Source organism: Equus asinus, chromosome 3, assembly GCF_041296235.1.
Source record: "Equus asinus isolate D_3611 breed Donkey chromosome 3, EquAss-T2T_v2, whole genome shotgun sequence".
Classification (NCBI taxonomy): Eukaryota; Metazoa; Chordata; class Mammalia; order Perissodactyla; family Equidae; genus Equus; species Equus asinus.
Window position 1 is genome coordinate 64,198,446 of NC_091792.1, and position 20,395 is coordinate 64,218,840.

Below are 20,395 nucleotides of genomic sequence, written 5' to 3' on the forward strand. Positions count from 1 at the left end.
AATGGGAACAGAGGACTGACTGGGCCAGCAAATTGACAGTATTTGTCTAAGACAGACATGCAAAATGATCCCGGCATGCTTTTCCCTTGAGTCTGGATCGGGCCTTGAAGTCCTCAATGCAAAGTTGCAGACAATCTGCTACCAACTGCAAGAAAACTGTTGTTCTTGTTCTATAGCTTGCTCTTTAAGTCTCGGGTGTTAGCTTCTTTTTTGGCCATTTCCCTCATTCTCAGGAAAGATTAACATATGACTGGGTTGAGGATACAGCAGGACTAATCTTTTTGCTGAATTAATTGCAACTTATAAATCAACACAGGCTTCTCCCAAGTACCTTTCTCACCTCCCAGAAAATCCCCCTTTACTGTCAGTGCAAGGCCTCCAGGAGCCTGTTTGCATCTCTACAAAATGGAGCTAATAAGCAGCTGCCTAAGAAATGTTGGGACTGTTCTTTCATGCCTCCTAGTAACTACTTAATCTTCTACAATTTGTTGATCAAAATAAAATTGAAAAGACTTTGAAATAATGAAGATACTATATATAAAAATTTGTGGGATGCAGCTAAAGTTGTGCTTATAGAGATTTATAATCTTAAATGCCATATTAGAAGACAAAGGGTGAAAAATTGGTGAGCTAAGAATTTAGGAAAAACAAAGTAAGACTCCCTTCCAATAGAAGGAGAGAAAAGAGCAGAAATTTAAGAACAAAACAAAACCTATCATAAAAAATAGAGAAGAAACCTATAATAGATAGGACCAACAATGCCAAAAGTTGGGTTTTGAAAATATGAATAAAATTGATAAGTCCTTAGCTAGATTCATCTAAAGAGTAAAAAAGATGTCTTATGAATGAAAAACAGAAACATCACTGCACATCCTCGATACCGAATCTCATTCATGAACATAGATGAAAAATCCCCCCCAAAAATAACAGTAAACCAAAGCCAGTAACATACAAAAAAGAAAAACATCAAGACCGAGTTAGGTTTATTTCAGGAAGGCTAGGTTGATTTAACATCCAAAGAACAATGTAATCACCACATTAACACAATGAAGAAAAATCAAAATTATCTTAAAAGATGGAAGAAAAATTTTTGATAAAATCCCATCTCTTCGAGATGTTTAAAAGTCTCATAGAAACCTAAGAATAGAGAGGAAATCCTCAGTATAAGAAAGGGTGTCCATATCTAACAAGGAAGCTATAGGAAACATCGCAATTTATAGTTGCTAGGCATTGAAAGTTTGTCCCCTTAAATTCATATGTTGAAGCCTAATCCCCAACGTGAGGGTATCTGGAAGTGGGGCCTTTGGGAAGTGATTAGGTCATGAGGATGGAGCCCTCATGAATGGGATTAGTGCCCTCATAAGAGAGAGTCTCTCTCCACCATGTGAAGATAGAGCAAGAAGGCTACAAGCCAGGAAGTGAGCCCTCACTAGGTAGTGGATCTGCCAGCTCCTTGATCTTGGACTTCCTAACCTCCAGAACTGTGAGAAACTGTTTAAGCCACAGTCTACAGTATTTTTGTTAGAGCAGCTCGAACTAATTAAGACATTAGTGAAATATTGAAAGCTTTTCTTATGAAACGTGGAATGAGACAAAAATGTCTACCATTACTTTTATTCAATACTGTACTGAAGGTTCTAGTAATTATTTTAAGAACAAGAAATAAAAGCTATAAGATTCTGAAAGGAAGAAATAGAACTGTCATTAGTCAGAGGATATTGAATTGTAGACTGAAAATCCAAAAGTATCAACAGATAAATCATTAGAAAATGTTTAGAAAGGTTGCTGAATGCAAGGTCAATATGGAAAAGTCAGTTGTATTTTATATATGAGCGAACAAATTGAAACTTCAAAAATATACTATTTCCAATGGCTTCAAGAAAAAGCATCAAATACTTAAGTCTAAATAAATTATATAAGACCTCTACACTGAAAAACAAGTTACTGATAAACTAAATGGAAAAATACACCATGTTCACAGACAGAAAGATAAAAAATATCTTTTACAATCAATCCTCCTAAATTGATCTAAAGATTTGATGCCATTTCAATAAAATCTCAACAGATTTTTTAATTGGTGATGGCTTTTTGAGGAACTTAATAAACTTTCTAAAATGTATATGGAAATGCGAAGGATCAAAAATAGACAAAATACTCTTGTAGAAAAGAAGGTGGGAGAATTTACTATACCAAATGTCAAGAATATAATAACAGTGTGGTATTGGCATAAGGATAACCAATAAGATTAGTGGGAATAAACAGGCAGAAATAGACCCACACATTGGACACAATTTATGACAAAGGTAGTAAACCAATAATAGAAAACAAATACATAAAAGGGCAAGAGACTTGAATAGTCACAGCCTAAGATGCTCATCAACAATACTATAAATTGTGGTATATTCGCATGATAGAATGTTACACAGCAACTAAAATGAGTTTCAGCTAGATGCAATAACATGGATGTATCTTGACAACAAAGATTCAATTTACATAAATTTCAAAAACAGACTAAAATGTTAGACATCAAAAGCTGTGTGATAATGATTGAAGAGGGCATGAAGACTCTTGGGAGCTGGTGATTTTTTTTTTTTTACCTGGGTAGTAGTTAGGAAGGTGTTTGTGATAATTCACCGAGTTGTACATTTTTAAAAATAAACTTTCAAAGAAGTTTTAGATTTACAGAAAAGTTGCAAAGACAAAACTTCCATACACCCTACACCTAGCTTCCCCTATTATCAACATCTTACATTAGTTTATCTGTGACAACTAACAAAGCAATGCACCAATATTGATACATTACTATTAACTCAAGTCCATACTTTATTCAGATTGTTTTTACCTAATGTCCTTTTTCTGTTCCAGAATCTCATCCAGGATACATTACATTTAGATGTCATGTCTCCTTGGCTATAAGTTTTTCAGACTTTCCTTGTTTTTTGTTTTTTTTTAAAGACTTTGTTTTATTAGAGCAGTTTTAGGTTCACAGCAAAATTAAGAGGAAGGTATAGAGATTTCCCATAGACTTCTGCCTCCACATATGCACAGCCTCCCCTGTTATCAACATCCGCCACCAGAGTGGTACATGTGTTACTACTGATGAACCTACATTGACAAATTAGGGTTCACTGATGGTGGTGTCCATTGCTATGGGTTTGGACAAACGTAAAATGACAAATATCTACCATTAGAGTATCATAAATTTTCACTCCCCTAAAAATCCTCCGTGCTCCACCTACTCATTCCTCCCTCCTCACAACCCCTGATCTTTTAACTGTCTCCATAGTTTTGCCTCTTCCAGATGTCATATAGTTGGAATCATACAGTATACAGCCTCAGATTGGCTTTTCACTTAGTAATATTCACTTAAGCTTCCTCCATGTTTTTTTGTGGCTTGATAGTTCCTTTGTTTTTAGTGCTGAATAATATTCGATTGTCTGGACGTCTCAGATCATTCATTCATCTACTGAAGGACATCTTGGTTGCTATATTCATAACCGCAAGTTTGGCAATTATGAATGAAGCTGTTAGAATTATCTGTGTGCAGGTTTTTGTGTGGATATATGTTTTCAATTACTGTTTCTCACAAAGAGCATGTACTATTTTTATAACCACAAAAAATAATTTAAAAAGAAAATCAGTATATTCAATCATATGAGAATAGACAGGGCATATTGAAAAGCATTTTAATTGATTCATCACAAAGGCAATGAGCAAACAAAATAATGTTAATAAAAATTTTTAAATAAAATATTTAAAACAATTAAAAAAACAGCAGCACAGAAAATAGCATTAAAATGTTTGCATAATTACACACATTTTAACACTTCCACATTCTTTTTCGAACCCAGGCTTTTAAATTTTGGAATCATGTTAACTTATAGGCAAATAAAAGAATGCAGATGAACAGAATCCCCATAAGAGTCACAACCTGGAAAACTACTTCCCCAGAGCCTTATTGCCAGAAAGCAGTTAAATTATTTTTTTAGAATCAAAACAATCTGAATAATTCTTTGCTTTTCAAAGTAAGTGTCCAAGAATTATACTAGAAAAATGTGTGCATATTTAGGCATATTTACATAATGTTATCATATTCTCTGGCCCATCACCCTAGATATATTTATTTGTTAATCTTGGTTCTGTTATTATACATTTTGTCAGCACTTTTGCCAGATGTCTCAGAACAAGTAAGCGTATTTTACACATGCAAAAAGTCTTAAAATGTAACCATATGAATCATCTAATCCAACTAGGTATCCATTTTATTAATGATGTCAATCACCAGTAATAAGTTCACTAAAGATAAGTAGCACAATTAATATTTTCATACACCAAAATTTAATGAAATGACAATAGTGCAATTACTAAGTTTAAATCTGATGACAGATGTGCTTTTGATTAATATGATTTTTTAAAAGATTAAAACATTAAGCTATAGAATTCTGTTCTACATAAAACGATATGGAAATTTTACTCATTGTTTACCATCTTTCCAACTGTTACAAATTAGAAATTCAAAACACTTCCTAAATATATTCAAACTGACTTGCTACAGCAAAGTACCTATAAAGTGAGAATTTTGTGTACAGAACTCAGTTATTGTATTTAAATATTGGGCATGGAAATTATTTGCCTGTCTTTCAATTTTTCCGTTTGCTTCTGATCAGGCATGTGATAATCCTAGTCCAAAAGTGTGCTTTATAAAAGACAAGTGGTCACACTTCTGTGGAAAACCATCTTGTTTTGTCAATGTTTTTACGTAGAGGCAAGTAATTTTCCAGTTATAGCTACGATGTTTCATAATTAAGGATTCAGAGTGCTAGTCAGTATAGATCATCCAAAGATTTTTTTCCTTTCTTTGAATCCCCCGATAATTTTCAATAGATTTATCCCTGACTTTTCAGTTCATAAGGAAAAAAAATTGAGGTTTGTGTGTACATGTGTCTTTGTATTCTGATATTTGATAAACAGTTTATACTATATGATAAGGGGCTGTCTGCACTCGCCCACACAGTAACTATTCTATAGTTGAAATTAGCTTTTACTATTAAAATTGTACACAAGGAAATTAGGGGTGTTGCAGTACTTGGTTGCAAATAACTTGCCATCTGGTGTTGGGTCAGAAAATGCTATTTCATTAGTACTGAGAAAACAGCCAAACATGAAGCAATTCCTAAAAAAGAGAAGACAAGTTAACAATGGAACCAACCTAAAATTCTGATTAAACATTAGCACAATTTATTTTAAAGCAAACCAAAAATTTCAGTCTCTTTAAATAAACACTCTTGATTAAAATAGTTATTTTATTAAGTGACAAAATGACTTAATGCCTTAGATTTTAGAGATAGAAGTCTAATGCTATCATTTCACAAATGAGAAAACTGAGATCCAGAAAAAATTCTACTGACAGGCAAAGGGAACTACCTAAGCCATCTAGCTGACTCTATGGTAACGAGTAACTCGTACAAGATAGTAGTGCTAATTAAAAGTCACATATAATTAAAACCAAGAAATAACCATCACCGATTTTAACCAATATCTATATTCTTCTCAACTACAATGCACGCTTAGGGCTGTAAGAATGCAGAAACTAATCTGCATTTTGACCACAACTCTCCTTGATCCAGCTCAACTAGGATTAAAAAGTAATAAAATGAAAAGGTTGAAAGAATTCAACAAAATTGAGGGACATTCCATTAAATAACTGGCCTGTACTCTTCAAATTCTTCAATGTCATAAAAGACAAAGGCTAAGGTGTTCCAGGTTACGGAAGATGAAGACTAAAGAGACACGATGACTAAACCCAACATGTGATCCTAGACAGGAAAAAACATGCTATGAAGGACATTCGAGACAAATGACAAAACTGAAATATGGACTAGACATAAGATAAAATATATCAATATTAAATACCCTGAATTTGACAACTGAACTATGCTTGTATTAGAGAACATCCTTGTTCTTAAGAAATACACACTGAAATATGAAGGGGTAAAGGGGCATAATGTACACAACTTACTTTTAAATAATTTGGGAAGAAAGTACAAATTAAATTTGATGGATCTGGGCAAAGGTATACAGGGGGTTCTTTTTGCTATTCTTGGTAATCTTTTATAAGTTTGAAATTACTTCAAATTAAAAAATTAAAGAATTGGATTCAATGAGAAGATAAGATATAAGCTTCTGGTATACTTGCTATATAATTGAATACAAGTTTATTGCTACATTTACCAGAATCTAAAGCAAAATATTTGTCTGATTAAATAGTTCTTATTGCTTCTATAAGTGGTATCAGGTATAGAAAGAACATAGATTTGTGGGTTGGAGTCCTAACTGTCCTTTTACTAGCTCATCAGTGTAAACTTGCACTAATAATTCCATCTAAGCCTGAGTTGCTTCTTAGGTAAGACAACTAGGGATAATATTGTACTCGTGTGAAGATTTAAACATATATTGCCTGTTTAGAAAAAGAGAGAACTCAGCCTAAGGTTCCTCATATACAGGATAGCTGTCAGTTATGTTGCCTGTATCTTCAACTCAAATTTGTGAGAAAAGACAACTATGTTCTCAACTGAATGTGTTTGATATTTCTCCTTTGAGGGCAACTTAATTTTAATTCATTATTACCTTAGTACTCGATATCCTAACCTATTACCTTAGTATTCAAAGTATGATCTACAGAGCAGCAACATTCAGCATCACCTGAGAGTGTATTAGGAATGCAGAATCTCAGGCCCCACCCTGACCCACTGAATCACACTCACATTTTACCAACATCCCCAGGTGCTTCATATATACTCTCAAGTTTGACAAGCACTAGACTACTGCCTGGTGGAACTAGGTTAGATACTGGTATTCCTCATACCAAATTTATGTATGTCTTAGTATAAAAGCTAGAAAATAGAAGTATTTCATAATTAACTATAAAATAAAAATCTTTGCAGACACCAATTTTTCTTATTGCTCCCCTTTATAAGGTATGTGTGGGTGACTAGGATTATGGCCCAGGACTGGATCTCCACAGTGGTCTTTGGTTTTCTTTCTTAAAAAGTATATAGAACTCAAAAGGCTAAAATAGTGCTACTCAAAGTGTGGTCACTGCTTTATCATCATTATCTTAAGTACAGAAATTTAGAGAATAAGTATTGTGAAAGTCATCCACCCAACCTAGGTTAGGTAAATTAACAAACAAGAAGTAAGCTCATTTGTCAAATTACAAATTTTAAGTATCAATACACAGTGTTAGTTCAAAGTGTGCGCATAGGAGTTTAAAACAGAGAGTCGCCAACTTATTTTTTACTGAGATAGAACTCATATACTATAATATTCACCCTTTAAAAGTGTAGAATTCAGTGGTTTTTAGTATATTCACAAATTTGTGTAACCGTCACCAATATCTAATTCCAGAACATTTTCATCACCCCAAAAAGAAACCCTGTACCCGTTAGTAGTCACTCTCCACTCACCCTTCCTTTAGTCACTGGGAACTACTCTCTATCTATGGATTTGCCTATTCTGGATATTTTCTATAAATGGAACCAGACAATATGGGGTCTTAGGTTACTGGTTTATTTCAATAAGCATGTTTTCAAGGTTCATCCATGTTGTAGCATGTGTCAATACTTCATTCCTTTTTGTGGCTGAATAATATCCCAATGCATATACTGTACGGATATACCACATCATATTTATCCATTAATCGTGAATTTGGTTGTTCACACTTTCTTTTTTTTATGAATAATGCTGTTACAAACTTTCTTGTAACAGTTTTTGTGTAGACAAGTGCTTTCATTTCTTTTGAGTATATACCTAGGAGTAGAATTGCTGGGTCATACAGTAACAATTTAACTTTTTGAGACACTGCCAGACTGTATTCCACAGCAGCTGTACTAGTTTACATTCCCACAAGCAATGGACAAGGATTCCAATTTCTCCACAACCTAACTAACACTTGTTATTTTCCCTTTTTTTTGACTTAGGCATCCTAGAGGGCGTAAAGGGTGTATCATCGTGGTTTTGGTTTGTAATTTCCCTGCTATCGAATGATGTTGAACATATTTTCCTGTGCTTATCAGCAATTTTTATTTCTTCTTTGGAGAAATGTCTATTGAAATCATTTGCCCATTTTTAAATTTGGTTATTTGTCTTTTTATTATTATGTTCTAAGAGTTCTTTTACATATGCTAGATATACTAGACCCTTATTAGATAAATGATTGGCAAATATTGCTCCCATTCTGTGGGTTGTCTTGCTAATTCACTTTTACACTTGGTTACATTTATGAGTTACAGTATTTATTAACTACCTAGTTGCACACTGTCAACAAACATGTACAATTCCTGTAATTCTTTTTTTAAACCTGTTTGATAGATTATTTTTATTGAAATGTTAACTTTACATTTGTTGAATCTAATAAAAATCTGGGCTTGTATTTTCCATGTTTTTGCTTTGTTTTCCTATTTCATTTTCTAGCAATTCATCTTTATTTTATTTTATTAAAGTGTTCATCTATAATAAATTAAACTAGTCTTTCCCCACAGGAGCTTGAAAAGCACAGGGCTAGAATGTTTCAGACTTGGAATGCTGTGCCCTAAACGAGTACATTAGTATTTTTTTCCCAGCGCCAACACTTGCCTTAGCCTGACTTTGATAGCATTTATACAGAAGTGTCTTACCAACATCATTCCCTTTGGCTCATGAGCTGCGAAAGGCTCTGGGAAAGCTAATCCAGATCTAGCTCCATTTTATTGTATTTCTTACCTGAGAGTATCTACCAGTCGTCTTGCAATGCGCTTTCTTCTCTTCAGTCTGAAGACCCAGATTCTACTTATCCCACAGACTGCAGGTTCTGGTACATCTGAACATTGCCAAGCCCTATGACACTCTTTAGAGTTTGGGGATTCTGGACCAGTTGGTTCAGACAGGACACGGAAGGCCTGCAATAACATATAGAAGCATCTAGAGCTAACAATACAGAAGAGTTCACATTACTTTTTAAAAACCATTCCTTAAATAAAACTTAAGTATCTAAAATTAATCTTACAATACCTTCACCAAAAATGTTAAAATTCTTTGATAGTTCTTGAATTCTTGTCCATTTATAGTCACAAAATGCTTGAAAAATACTAGTGGTGTTGAGATAGCCCCACAGTCCAGTGCATTACATACCATTATGAAACATCCTTCTTTTATTGATTAAAAAAATTGTAAAATTCAGACTCTTACTTTTAATAAAGTATATAAACTTCTCCCATTCTCTCCACCCTAAAATGTGTCTATATGATGTCCTAAAACACTGATAACACTAAAGAAGATTTTTGCATATTAACTATGAAATTTGGTTGGTGTTTTTTTTTAAAACTTTTTATGCTGAAAAAATTATAGATTCACAGGAAGTAGAAAAATATTACAAAGAAAATCCATGTATCCTTCACTTGGTTTCTCCCAATGGTTACATCTTCCATAACTACAGTACAACATCAAAACCAAGAAATTAACATGGGGGGCTGGCCCCGTGGCCAAGTGGTTAAAAATGCACACTCCCCTTCTGTGGCCCAGGGTTTCACTGGTTCGGATCCTGGGCGCAGACCTAGCACCGCTTATCAAGCCACGCTGAGGTGGCGTCCCACATGGCAGAACTAAAAGGGCTTACAACTAGAATATACAACTAGGTACTGGGGGGCTTTGGGGAGAGGAAGAAGAAAAAAAACTTTGGCAACAGGTGGTATCTCAGGGCCAATCTTTAAAAAGAAAAAAGGAGAAATTAACATGAGTACAATGTGTGTGTTTAGCTCCATGAATATTCATAATACTTGTATATTTGTTCAACCATCACAATCAAAATACAGAGCTATTGCATCATCATAAAGATCTTCCTCTTGCTACCTCTTTATAATCACACCCACCTTTTCCCCTCTACTATCCCTAAGCCCTGGAAACCACAATCTGTTCTCTATCTCTATAACTGTTATTTTGAGGATGTCACATAAATGGAATCATACAGCCTGTGACCTTTTAAGATTGGCTTTTTTCACTCAACACAATGCCCTTGACATCTGTCCAAGTTGTTGTATATATCAAGTTTATTCCTTCTTATTGCTAAGTAATATTCCACTGTATATATGTACCAGTTTTTTTAATCATTCACCTACTGAACGACACTTTGTTTCCAGGTTTTGGCTATTATACATAAAGCTGCTATAAACATTCAGATATGGGTTTTTGTATAGACATAAGTTTTCAGTCTCTGGGATAAATGCTCAGGAGTATGATTGCTGGGTGATATGGTAAACGTATGATTAGTTTCCTAAGAAACTGCCAAACTTCTCCCAGAGTGGCTATAACTTTTACATTCCCTCCAACAATGTATGAGTGATTTAGTTTCCCTGCATCCACGCTAGCATTTGGTATTGTCACTATTTTTTATTATAGCTGTTCTGATAGGTGTGCACTTAAGTTTTAACTATCATTAAGAAAACTTTGCTTCTGAAATGACAATGAGAATATGTATGAGTTAATTGGCTATATTTGCCTGTTATCACTACATAAAAAGGCCAAATTGATCACTTTTACTGTCAATAATACAAACTTGCTGCTTTTCTCTCCAACTTCTGATAAACACACAGGAGAGATTATATATGTGTATATATATGAGATGCAAAAGCAGGAAAAAGAAAAATAAGAGAAAAAAAGACAGTGGAATGAAGGGGCAAAGGAAGGCACTTACAAAATGGTATTAGATAAATTTACGCTAGCATTATTTCAAGGTATATTGAGACAGATAAATATTTTTAAAAGGAAGGAGAGGTGAGTGTGGGATATTATAAAGTCAAGTAAAAAGAACACATTGAACTACAATTTTCTATAGCTAAAGATTACCCTGTAAGCTCTTTGAAGGCAAAAACTACATCTCTCCATTCTAGAACAAGGATTGGCAATCTATTTTTCTAAGGGGCCAAACTAAACATTGCAGGCTCTTTGAGCCATGTGGTCTCTGTTGCACCTACCCAACCCTGCTACTCTAGTACAGAAGCAGCCAAAGACAATATGGAAATAAATGAGAATAGCTGTGCTCCAATAAAACTTTATTAACAAAAACAGGTGGTGGGCCACACTTGGCCTACAGGCTGCAGTTTGCCAACTCTTCTTCTAGTTGTACTAGAAGTGCTAATACAGAAGTACTAATTATCCTCTGCTAATAAGTACTTATGGTAGATTCTAACTAAGGAACAAGTAATGACTATTTTGCCAAATATATTAACCTGCACTAAGCTACATGTTCAATAACTGAGCTCTATAGATTTGCTCATTTAAATCACTATACTTTATAGTCCAGGTATGGAAATGACTTCATGAATATAAGACTGAATGACTTATCCTGCATACATTAGGCAAAATATCAAATATAATAGAAATAATAATACACTCAATTATCCATAGTCAAAGATACTTCAGTAGGGAAAAAAGTCATTAACAATAACATTTTCTTAAATGCATATTGAGATTCCTCCCAACTACTTGATTTTGCTCGCAAATTATGCCAATAATTTAAAACACATAGACCATACCTGTTTGATGGGCTCTGCAATTAAACACCCAACTACTCTCTTTTCGTCAGATATAAAGAGAAAAGTTTTGGTTTTATTTGGACAACTGGGAACAACTTGCTGGAAGCCTAATTCATTATCGACAAGTTCTTGGACATCTTCTACCTAATGATGTTAAAAACCAAAAGAGGTCAATTTGTTTTAAAAAGTACAACAGAAACTATACATATTTATATACACAAAATTTACGATTACTATCATTTTAGCCTCCTTTATCTCTATTTCCTAAATTTAACATCTCCAAGATTATTTCACTACTGATGCATGTATCTGCCACTTTGAAAACAGTGTTTTAAGAATCTATGGAAATGAATATTTAGCAGGAAAAAACTCAGACTCTTGGGAGGGATAAAGAGTAGGAACTGGGAGATTTGTTTCAGCTTTATTCATTGTTCACTAGAGCTAAACACCTAGCCCAAGAAACACAGGCAACACCAACATAAGAAGTACACTCTGGGGCCATTAATCCCTCAACATGAAAACATTTAGTTTATCTTTCACAAGTGGAAGCTGAAGGTGAAAGACAAGCCACAGAGCCTTTTCTGTTTTCTTTAATCTCCAACGGACAATTCTTGATTTGTCCGGTAATTACAAATTTAGTTTTATATGAACTACTATAAAAGTCATTCTTACATGTGTACAAAAGTGGATTATCTATCAGCAAAGGTGTTGTACTCTTCAACATAAGACTTCGCCAACTCTTCTTGGTGGGGGAGGGGGAGGGAGGAGGAGAAGAACAAGGATTAAAAAAGCTAACATTCCATACCTTTCTGATAGCATAACTCGGATCATGTGGCAGGACCAACACAATTTTCCCATCCCAAAACTCTGCTACTACACGTTCTTTTTTCCAGCCCTGCCAAAGGGGGGAAAGAAAACCCCACAGTTTAATTTGAAGAGGGAAAAAAAAATGTTAAGTAATTTGGTCTGGAGAGGACAAGAAAATGAACAATGAATGACATAAGAAAGATAGGACAAAATCCAACTACAAGAACATGGGTAGGGAAATAAAAGATGACTAAAAGTACCTGTCCTTAAGGGGCTGACAGTCTATTGGGAGACATGTACATAATCTATTATAAAACAAGCCAAGGTCAAATAAGAGCCCTTCATAAGAATATTAAGAACAAAAGATGAATTATTAGAAGTGGGAATGTGGGGGAGGGATAGGATAAGCAGTTTTAAGAACTCAGGCTAAAAATTTACGAAGGCATGAACTACAATAAAATAGGAAAAAAGGGAATGCATTTGAGTAACAGATACACTCATAAAGATAAGGCCAACAATAGGATGTATTTGGACTGGAAAAGTGCTTGATAAGGAGATGGGACCTCTTCTCTCAGAAAAGAAAAAGCCTGGAGAAGTCATGGCAAAGCTTTTTTCCAAGGCTATTTAAAAAGAAGAAACTAAAGTGAGAGGAATGGGGAACTCCTCAAGTCTTTGAGTTTTGTATCTTAACTCTTCAGCTCTGATCAGAAAACTAGAGGTAAGGATGCAGGGTGCTCATTCAACCTAGAACAATACAGTCACGTGTCGCTTAATGACGGGGATATGTTCTGAGAAATGTTATTAGGCGATTTTGTCATTGTGCAAACATCATAGAGTATAGTACTTACACAGATTAGATGGTACAGCCTACTACACACATAGCCAATATGGTACAAATCTTATGGGACCACTGTCATATATGTGGTCCATCGTTGACCGAAATGTTGTCACGCAGTGCATGACTGCAATTCCTTTATATTAGGATAGAAAGTTTGAAATGGCACTTTTATTAAAAGTTAACTTTTAAATACCTTCGACTTCAAATATTAAGAACAAAATTGCAGATGACAAAATATTTATGGATATATAGATCTTTTAATATTTAAGCAAAAACGACGTTTCTTTTAAAGCAGATTTACTTTTAGAACAAATTGAAAGACTATTTTTTGACTTACTGTATATTTTATTCCCTCCAGAAATCTATGGTGATGCTGAAGATGTTGCATTTCATCTTCAGGGTTGGAAGCAGTATAGATCATGCCACAAGACTTACACATGGTGGCTCCAAAATGTTTCTGACCTGCATCCTATAATTGGAAAAAGGAAAAAAAAAAGGCCCATCTCAACACATCACAAATAGCTCTAAACATCTGAACTATTCATTCAAATTTTCATTGAATGAGTGAATGAAATTCACTCAGTCAAATTTCTCCTTATTTTCCTTTTATGCTGGCATAAGTGAAATACTAAATGAAAATTTGCTGACTATATCCTTTTTGTCCTCCTCCCAAAAAAAATGGAAAGACAAGAGACCTAAAAGTGCCATAGATTAATCAAAGAAATGGAACTGTCTCTTTGAATGGTGTAAAAATTCAGCATTCTTCAGCTACACCCATAGTTTTGAGAAGGAATAAGATTAAACCACAAAATTTATAGCTAAGATGAAGAACGAAACTTCTTTATTAAGCTCTTAAATGAGATCTAAAAATGCTTTATTTCAAGGCTTTTTATTATTTATTGCAAAGCAGGGGAAAGATTTTGGGACCTTTATAATCAGTGTTTTTTCCTTAAGTGGTTAGGAATATTAAAAACTCTTTGCCCAAGTTTATTCAAAATAAATAATACATAATAAAAGTTCAGGAAAACACAGATAAATTCATGAACATAGGGAAGTCAGGAACATTCAACGTCATGGCTTTTTAACTCCCATTCTCTTTCATAAGGCATTGCTTAACGCTACTGAAAATACCAGGTTTGAATTCTCTAATACAGTGGTTGGCAAACTTTCTCTGCAAAGGTCCAGAAAGTAAGTATTTTATTTTATACTTTGCAGGCCACACGTGGTTTGTCACATATTCTTCTCTTTTTCTTCCAACCCTTTAAAAACATAAAAGTCGTTTTTAGCTAACAGGGCAGATTTGGCCCCCAGTCATAGTTTGCCAAACCCAAGTCTAAGAGAACGTAGCTGTTCTCATTAAATCTTATGTTGATCAATAATAATTTCCTTATCTGGAGACAACTCATTCATCAGTATTCTACTAAATTACTAGCACTGCCCAACACTATCACTTTGAAAATCTACTTGACTAGCTTTAAATGGTGCCACTACAACAAAGCTGGTATTTACAAAACTCAGAATATCTATGATCCATGTCAACTATGCTAAGACAACATGTCTGATTTCTTGTTCTATATGTGAGAGCCATGTACAAGAAGAGCTTTCTTTTAAATTTACTCACAATGATGAGCTGGTCTTTTGTTTCTTTATTTGTATCTCTGGTATTAGTACTTTTCTGTGTATTGATCTGTTTCAAGACGTTAGTAGACATGACGGATCCCACAGAAGACTGTTCTTCAACTAGAGATCTTGAAATTGAAAGTTGATAAACACTATTTAATAATTTAAATTTTTGAGAAATTATAATGAAAACACATATGTATATAACATTTGCAGAGTACCTTGCAATTTCTAGTGCTTTCTACTGACAGTAACTTGATGAAGTAATAGGGTTGGGAACAATGAGAAACCTGAGGTCCACTCAGACAGCACCAATAATTTACTCAAGGTAAACTAACTAGTAAAGAATGGCAATAAGACTCAAATCCTTGTCTTTTAACTCCAAGTCCAACGGACTTTCATCTATAGCATCAGATGCACATGCGCAGGATCTCTTTGTAAGTGGACTGCACCCTTAAAAAATATCTTTGTTGCTTTATTAAATCTTAGTACAATATTTACCCAGGTAGGATAGCAAAATTCCTAGAACCACAGCAAATAAGTAGACTCTAATACTGAATCTCGCAGATCCACAGGAAGTCAGCCACCAGCATATTATGATCCAACTTTTCACTTGAGCAGTGAGTCCTCATGCCTAAAGCAGTACCCTACTATTCTCAAATTCTTAGGAAAAAAAATTCTTCTGCCTAGATAGATGCTGTTGAGGCAACCTTTTCCCATTAGGAAAGAACACTGGGATCAGCTGATAGAGGTTGCAAACTGGAGCCCCTCAGGCCAAAAACAGCTAGAACACATGGTTTGAGAGGTTCACATAGTGTTTAAATCTTTGGATCAGCTACCAATATTTTAAAATCTAAAGATTTCACTTAAAAATGTTTATTTCCAATAGTATAAGAGACATTATAAGATCACCAGGCCTCTATGTCTTCAAAGAATCTCTGAACTGGAGCTCAACAGCACATGCACTTTCAGATGGAGCATACTTTCTCCAGTTGGCTCCAGGCTCCGCCCAGCCTGCCTGGCTCTGTAGGCACTGAGTATGTAATCATTGCCTTATAATGAAAGGACCTTGGTTTTCAAAGGACCAAAGGAATAGAAATCTCTAGAGAATAGAGGCAAGGAAAAAAACTAAGCACACAAAGCAAGAGGTTAAAACAAAAAAAAACTTGACAAGAAAACACTGGGAAAAAACTGCCCAATTCTTTAAGCTAAGCCACACTGTCTTGTTATCATTTGACCAGAAGAATGGCTTTCAAAGTGACTTGACAAACCTATGGTAAGAAATATATTTTACATCATGATCAATACAGACACATATTTAACCACATTAAATATACTTAGTACATGAGAGATGTATTATTCCATTGAAATAACGCTGGCTATGATGCCCTTAAACTGATTTGGCAAACTACTAATGGTACTTACCCGTAACATAAAAAACACTTGCCTAAGATCGCTGACCCTCTCCTCTTTATGCAACGTTTGCTAAGTAACTCAGCTCTTCCCATCCCTGTGTGCATGACCACAATCTCTTTACTTTTATCTCTGCAATTTTAACACTTTATTATACGTGTTTGTTTAAACGCCTGTCCTCCTCTAACCATAACTTCCTTGACAGCAGGATCCTGTGTTATTTATCTTCACATCTCTAAAACTCAGTATGGTTCAATATCACAGAGTATTCTATGAATGTTTGCCAAATGAATGAATAAATAAAAAATGAATGTGAGACCATGAATCCAGAGACTCTGTAATCTACCTAAAGTAAAAATAATAGATTAAACCACAAGAAATTGATGATCTCTAACCTTTTGGGTCCCACATAAAGAGCAATTTCAAATGATTCAACCAAGAGTATCCTGATATCTCCTTATGCTAGATCAAATCAGTTTACATACTTTTATCAGCTGATTGTGGAAGGTTTTAATCCTTGATAAGCAGTCATGAAAGAAGACATAGATGAGAAAAGAGAAAGGTGAAAAAACTAGCAATGTGGCCTTTGAAGGGGAAAAGCTGCCCAATCAACCCAATCTCTGAGGCGATTTAAGGTGAGGCACCCCAAAAGTAGGAGAACTTAGTTAGGAAGTTCCTTGCTCAATACCTCTATTTATTTATTTACCATCAAACAGGGAGAGAAGAACCCAAGCTGTTCCGAGTATAAGAAATGTCTTTTTCAGAGCTTTTCTACCTATCATGCTCATACTCACTCATGGCTCCCCTGATCCCAGTCTTAGCTTTGGCCAGGATGGTAGCTTCAGCTGAGATTTATAAGAGCCTTCAGCTGCTGCAAGTTACTGACTCTTCTGGCCAGAGTTTCCTCATCTATAAAATGGGGTAATAATGGTACCTACATCATCTGGTTGTAAATGCTCATTAAACATTAACTATTATCACCCAGGGAAGGCAATATAGCCTAATGGGCTTTGATTCAGATATGGATTCTAGTCCTGGCTCTGCCACCTAACAGCTGTGCAACTATGGCTGAATTACTAACAGTTTCCTCAGCTGAAAATGGAATTAATAATAGTATCTACCTTCGAGGTTGTTGTGGATTAAGTGAGATAATGGACATAAACTACTTATTAAGGCCAGGTACTGTATAAAAATGTTAGCAATTATTATTACTCAAGGCCATAAAGATCTTTTCCTTCTCTCAACTCTTAGGTTCTTATGAAGTTTCTATGAGAGGATCTGATTTCATCTCTTATTCTCAGTATCCCCTTAGTGAGGAAGAAAAAAATGTTCTCCAAATTAAATAATATAAGAAAGAAAAAAAGACCCAGAAGACTCAGAGTTAAATAAACTTTGAACATTAAAATAAGAGCAATCCCTACCTTTTTGTATTGACTGAAGACACACTGAAGATGGGATAGACAATCGACTCAGGAGAAACTGGTAGGGGGAAAAAATGACAATAATGTGTATTACAAAATAAACTCAAAAGATATAAAAGGTTAATAAGACCAAAATACTCCCATTACTTGATTTCAAGACTTAACAGTAACCAAGACAGTATGGTATTGGCAAAAGGATAGACAAATAGATCAATGGAAAAAAATAAAGAGCCCAGAAACAAAGCTATACAAATATGGTCAACTGATTTTTGACAAAGAGGTAAAAGTAATTCAATGGAGAAAGGACAGTCAACAAATGGTGCTGGAACAACTGGATATCCAAATGCAAAAAAATAACACACACATAAAATTAACTCAAAATGGATCACAGATCTAAACATAAAATGTAAATCATAAAACTTCTAGAAGAAACTATGAGAAACATCTGCATGAACTTTGGTTTGGTGACGTTTTTAAATACATCACCAAAAGCACAATACATGAAAGAAAAAATTAATTAAATTGGACTTTATCAAATTTAAAACTTTTTGCTCTGCAAAAAAACAGTGTTAAGAAAATGGATAAGCCACAGACTGGGAGTAAATATTTGCAATCATATTTCTGATCAAGGACTTGTATTCAGAATATTAAAAAACTCTTAAAACTCAACAATAAGAAAACCAACAACCCAATTAAAGATGGGCAAAAGGGGGCCAGCCCAGTGGCACAGTGGTTAAGTCTGCACATTCCGCTTCTCAGCAGCGCGGGATTCCCTAGTTCGGATCCTAGGTGCAGACATGGCACCACTTGGCAAAAAGCCCTGCTGTGGTAGGCATCCCATGTATAAAATAGAGGAAGATGGGCATGGATGTTAGCTCAGAGCCAGTCTTCCTCAGCAAAAAGAGGAGGATTGGCAGTAGTTAGCTCAGGGCTAATCTTCCTCAAAATAAATAAATAAATAAATAAATAAATAAGAATCCAAATGAGAAACAAAAAAAGGGCAAAATGTCTGATTAGATACTTCACCAAAGACATACAAATGGCAAATAAATACATGAAAAGATGCTCAGCATAGAGCTGGCCTCATGGCCGAAAGGTTAAAGTTCTGCATGCTCCACTTTGGCAGCCCGGGTTCATAGGTTCAGATCCCAGGTATGGACCTACTCCACTCATCAGTCAGGCTGTGGAGGCATCCCACATACAAAGTAGAGGAAGATTAGCAATGGATGTTAGCTCAGGGTGAATCTTCTTCACCAAAAAAAAGGGAAAAAAGATGCTCACAATCATCTGTCATCAGGGAAATGCAAATTAAAAGCACAATGAGATATCATTACACACCTATTAGAATGGCTAATATAAAAAAACCTGACAATAACAAATGGTGGTGAGAATGCAGAATAACAGGAACTCCCATTCATTACAGGTGGCAATCCAAAATGGCAATTTCTGAGGGACAGTTTGGAAGTTTTTTAATCAAGTTAAACATAGATTTACCACGGAACCCAGTAATCATGCTTCTAGGTGTTCACCCAAGTGTTTTGAAATCTTATGTCCACATAAAAACATGTACACAAACGTTTATAGCAGTTTTATTCATAATTGCTAAATATGAGAAGCAACCAAGATGTCCTTCAATGGGGGAAACAATAAACAGACTATGCATGGAACATCCATAGTTCAGCAAAAAAGGGGAATGCACTATTGATACATGCAACATGGGTGAATCTTAAATGCACCTTACTAAATGAAAGTAGTCAGACCCAAAAGGCTACATATTGCATGATTTCACTTGTGTGACACTTTTACCGGAAAAGGTAAAACCATAGGAGCAGTATGGGGTTGCCAGGGGGATTCGGAAGGGAGGAGTGGTTCACTACAAAGGATACACCTAAGGGAAATGTTCTGTAGGGTACTGAAGTCATTGATATGTGGTTCTATGCACTTGATAAAACACATAGAACTGTACATAACAGTTAAATTTAACGTATGTAAAAACAAGCAAACAAAAATCAATCACGATGTTGAGGGATCCCAAGATGGAATGCAGCCTGTGACAAATGACTCTTGACTCTATGTTAGAACTATATGGCATAACTGCACTGAAGGAGGTAGAAGAAATGGAAGCTGACCTGGGTAACTCTGCAAAATGGTGTTTTGACTAGAAATTATAAGGCTATAGATAAAAGGCCTGTACTTAAATTTTATACTCTGGAAAATTTATTTCTCACAGGCGTATGAATTAACAATGCTGAAACTGTTTTGCAGGTAGACTGGGATTGAACAATTAAGTAGGTGGGAATTGAATGGTGGGAACTAGGTTTCTCACTGTTTGAGGGAAGTTACAGAGAAAAAGAGAGGAATGGATAATCCTGTGGTACTGGATGAGAGTCAGAGATATCAAATTTGAACTCATGTTTATTTAGTATATGTACAGATGGAGCAATACAGAAACAATTATAGATATGTGTGTATACATGGGTCAGTACACATACATGTATTTCCGAGCTCTGTCTGCTGAGAGGGCCTAGAAGCAACAACACTCCAGTAGCAATGACCACACCAAGTCCAGATCATAGTTTCTAAATAATATTCTCCAATAGAAGGCACCAGGGTTCCTTGGAGAAATGGACTGGGGCAGGGAAAATACAAGATGAGCCTGGAGCATCTTGTAGTGCCAGAAAGTAAGGAAGTGCTCAAAAAATAAAAGAATGGGACATGTCAAAGACAAC

At 35.1% G+C, this 20,395-nt stretch overlaps 1 protein-coding gene across 1 annotated transcript in view; it reads right to left on the reverse strand.

The window, feature by feature from the left end:
* Positions 1-2,271: 2,271 nt before the first annotated feature.
* Positions 2,272-20,395, reverse strand: part of ESCO2 (establishment of sister chromatid cohesion N-acetyltransferase 2) — a 29,454-nt gene continuing 11,330 nt past the window's right edge. The window contains exons 5-11 of the mRNA XM_014843311.3: positions 17,667-17,724; positions 14,834-14,960; positions 13,550-13,681; positions 12,373-12,462; positions 11,568-11,711; positions 8,761-8,936; positions 2,272-5,173 (exon numbers count right to left, since the gene is read on the reverse strand). Coding sequence (XP_014698797.3) covers positions 5,035-5,173; positions 8,761-8,936; positions 11,568-11,711; positions 12,373-12,462; positions 13,550-13,681; positions 14,834-14,960; positions 17,667-17,724 — 866 coding nt within the window. The 3' untranslated portion in view covers positions 2,272-5,034. The remainder of the gene's footprint in view (positions 5,174-8,760; positions 8,937-11,567; positions 11,712-12,372; positions 12,463-13,549; positions 13,682-14,833; positions 14,961-17,666; positions 17,725-20,395) is intronic.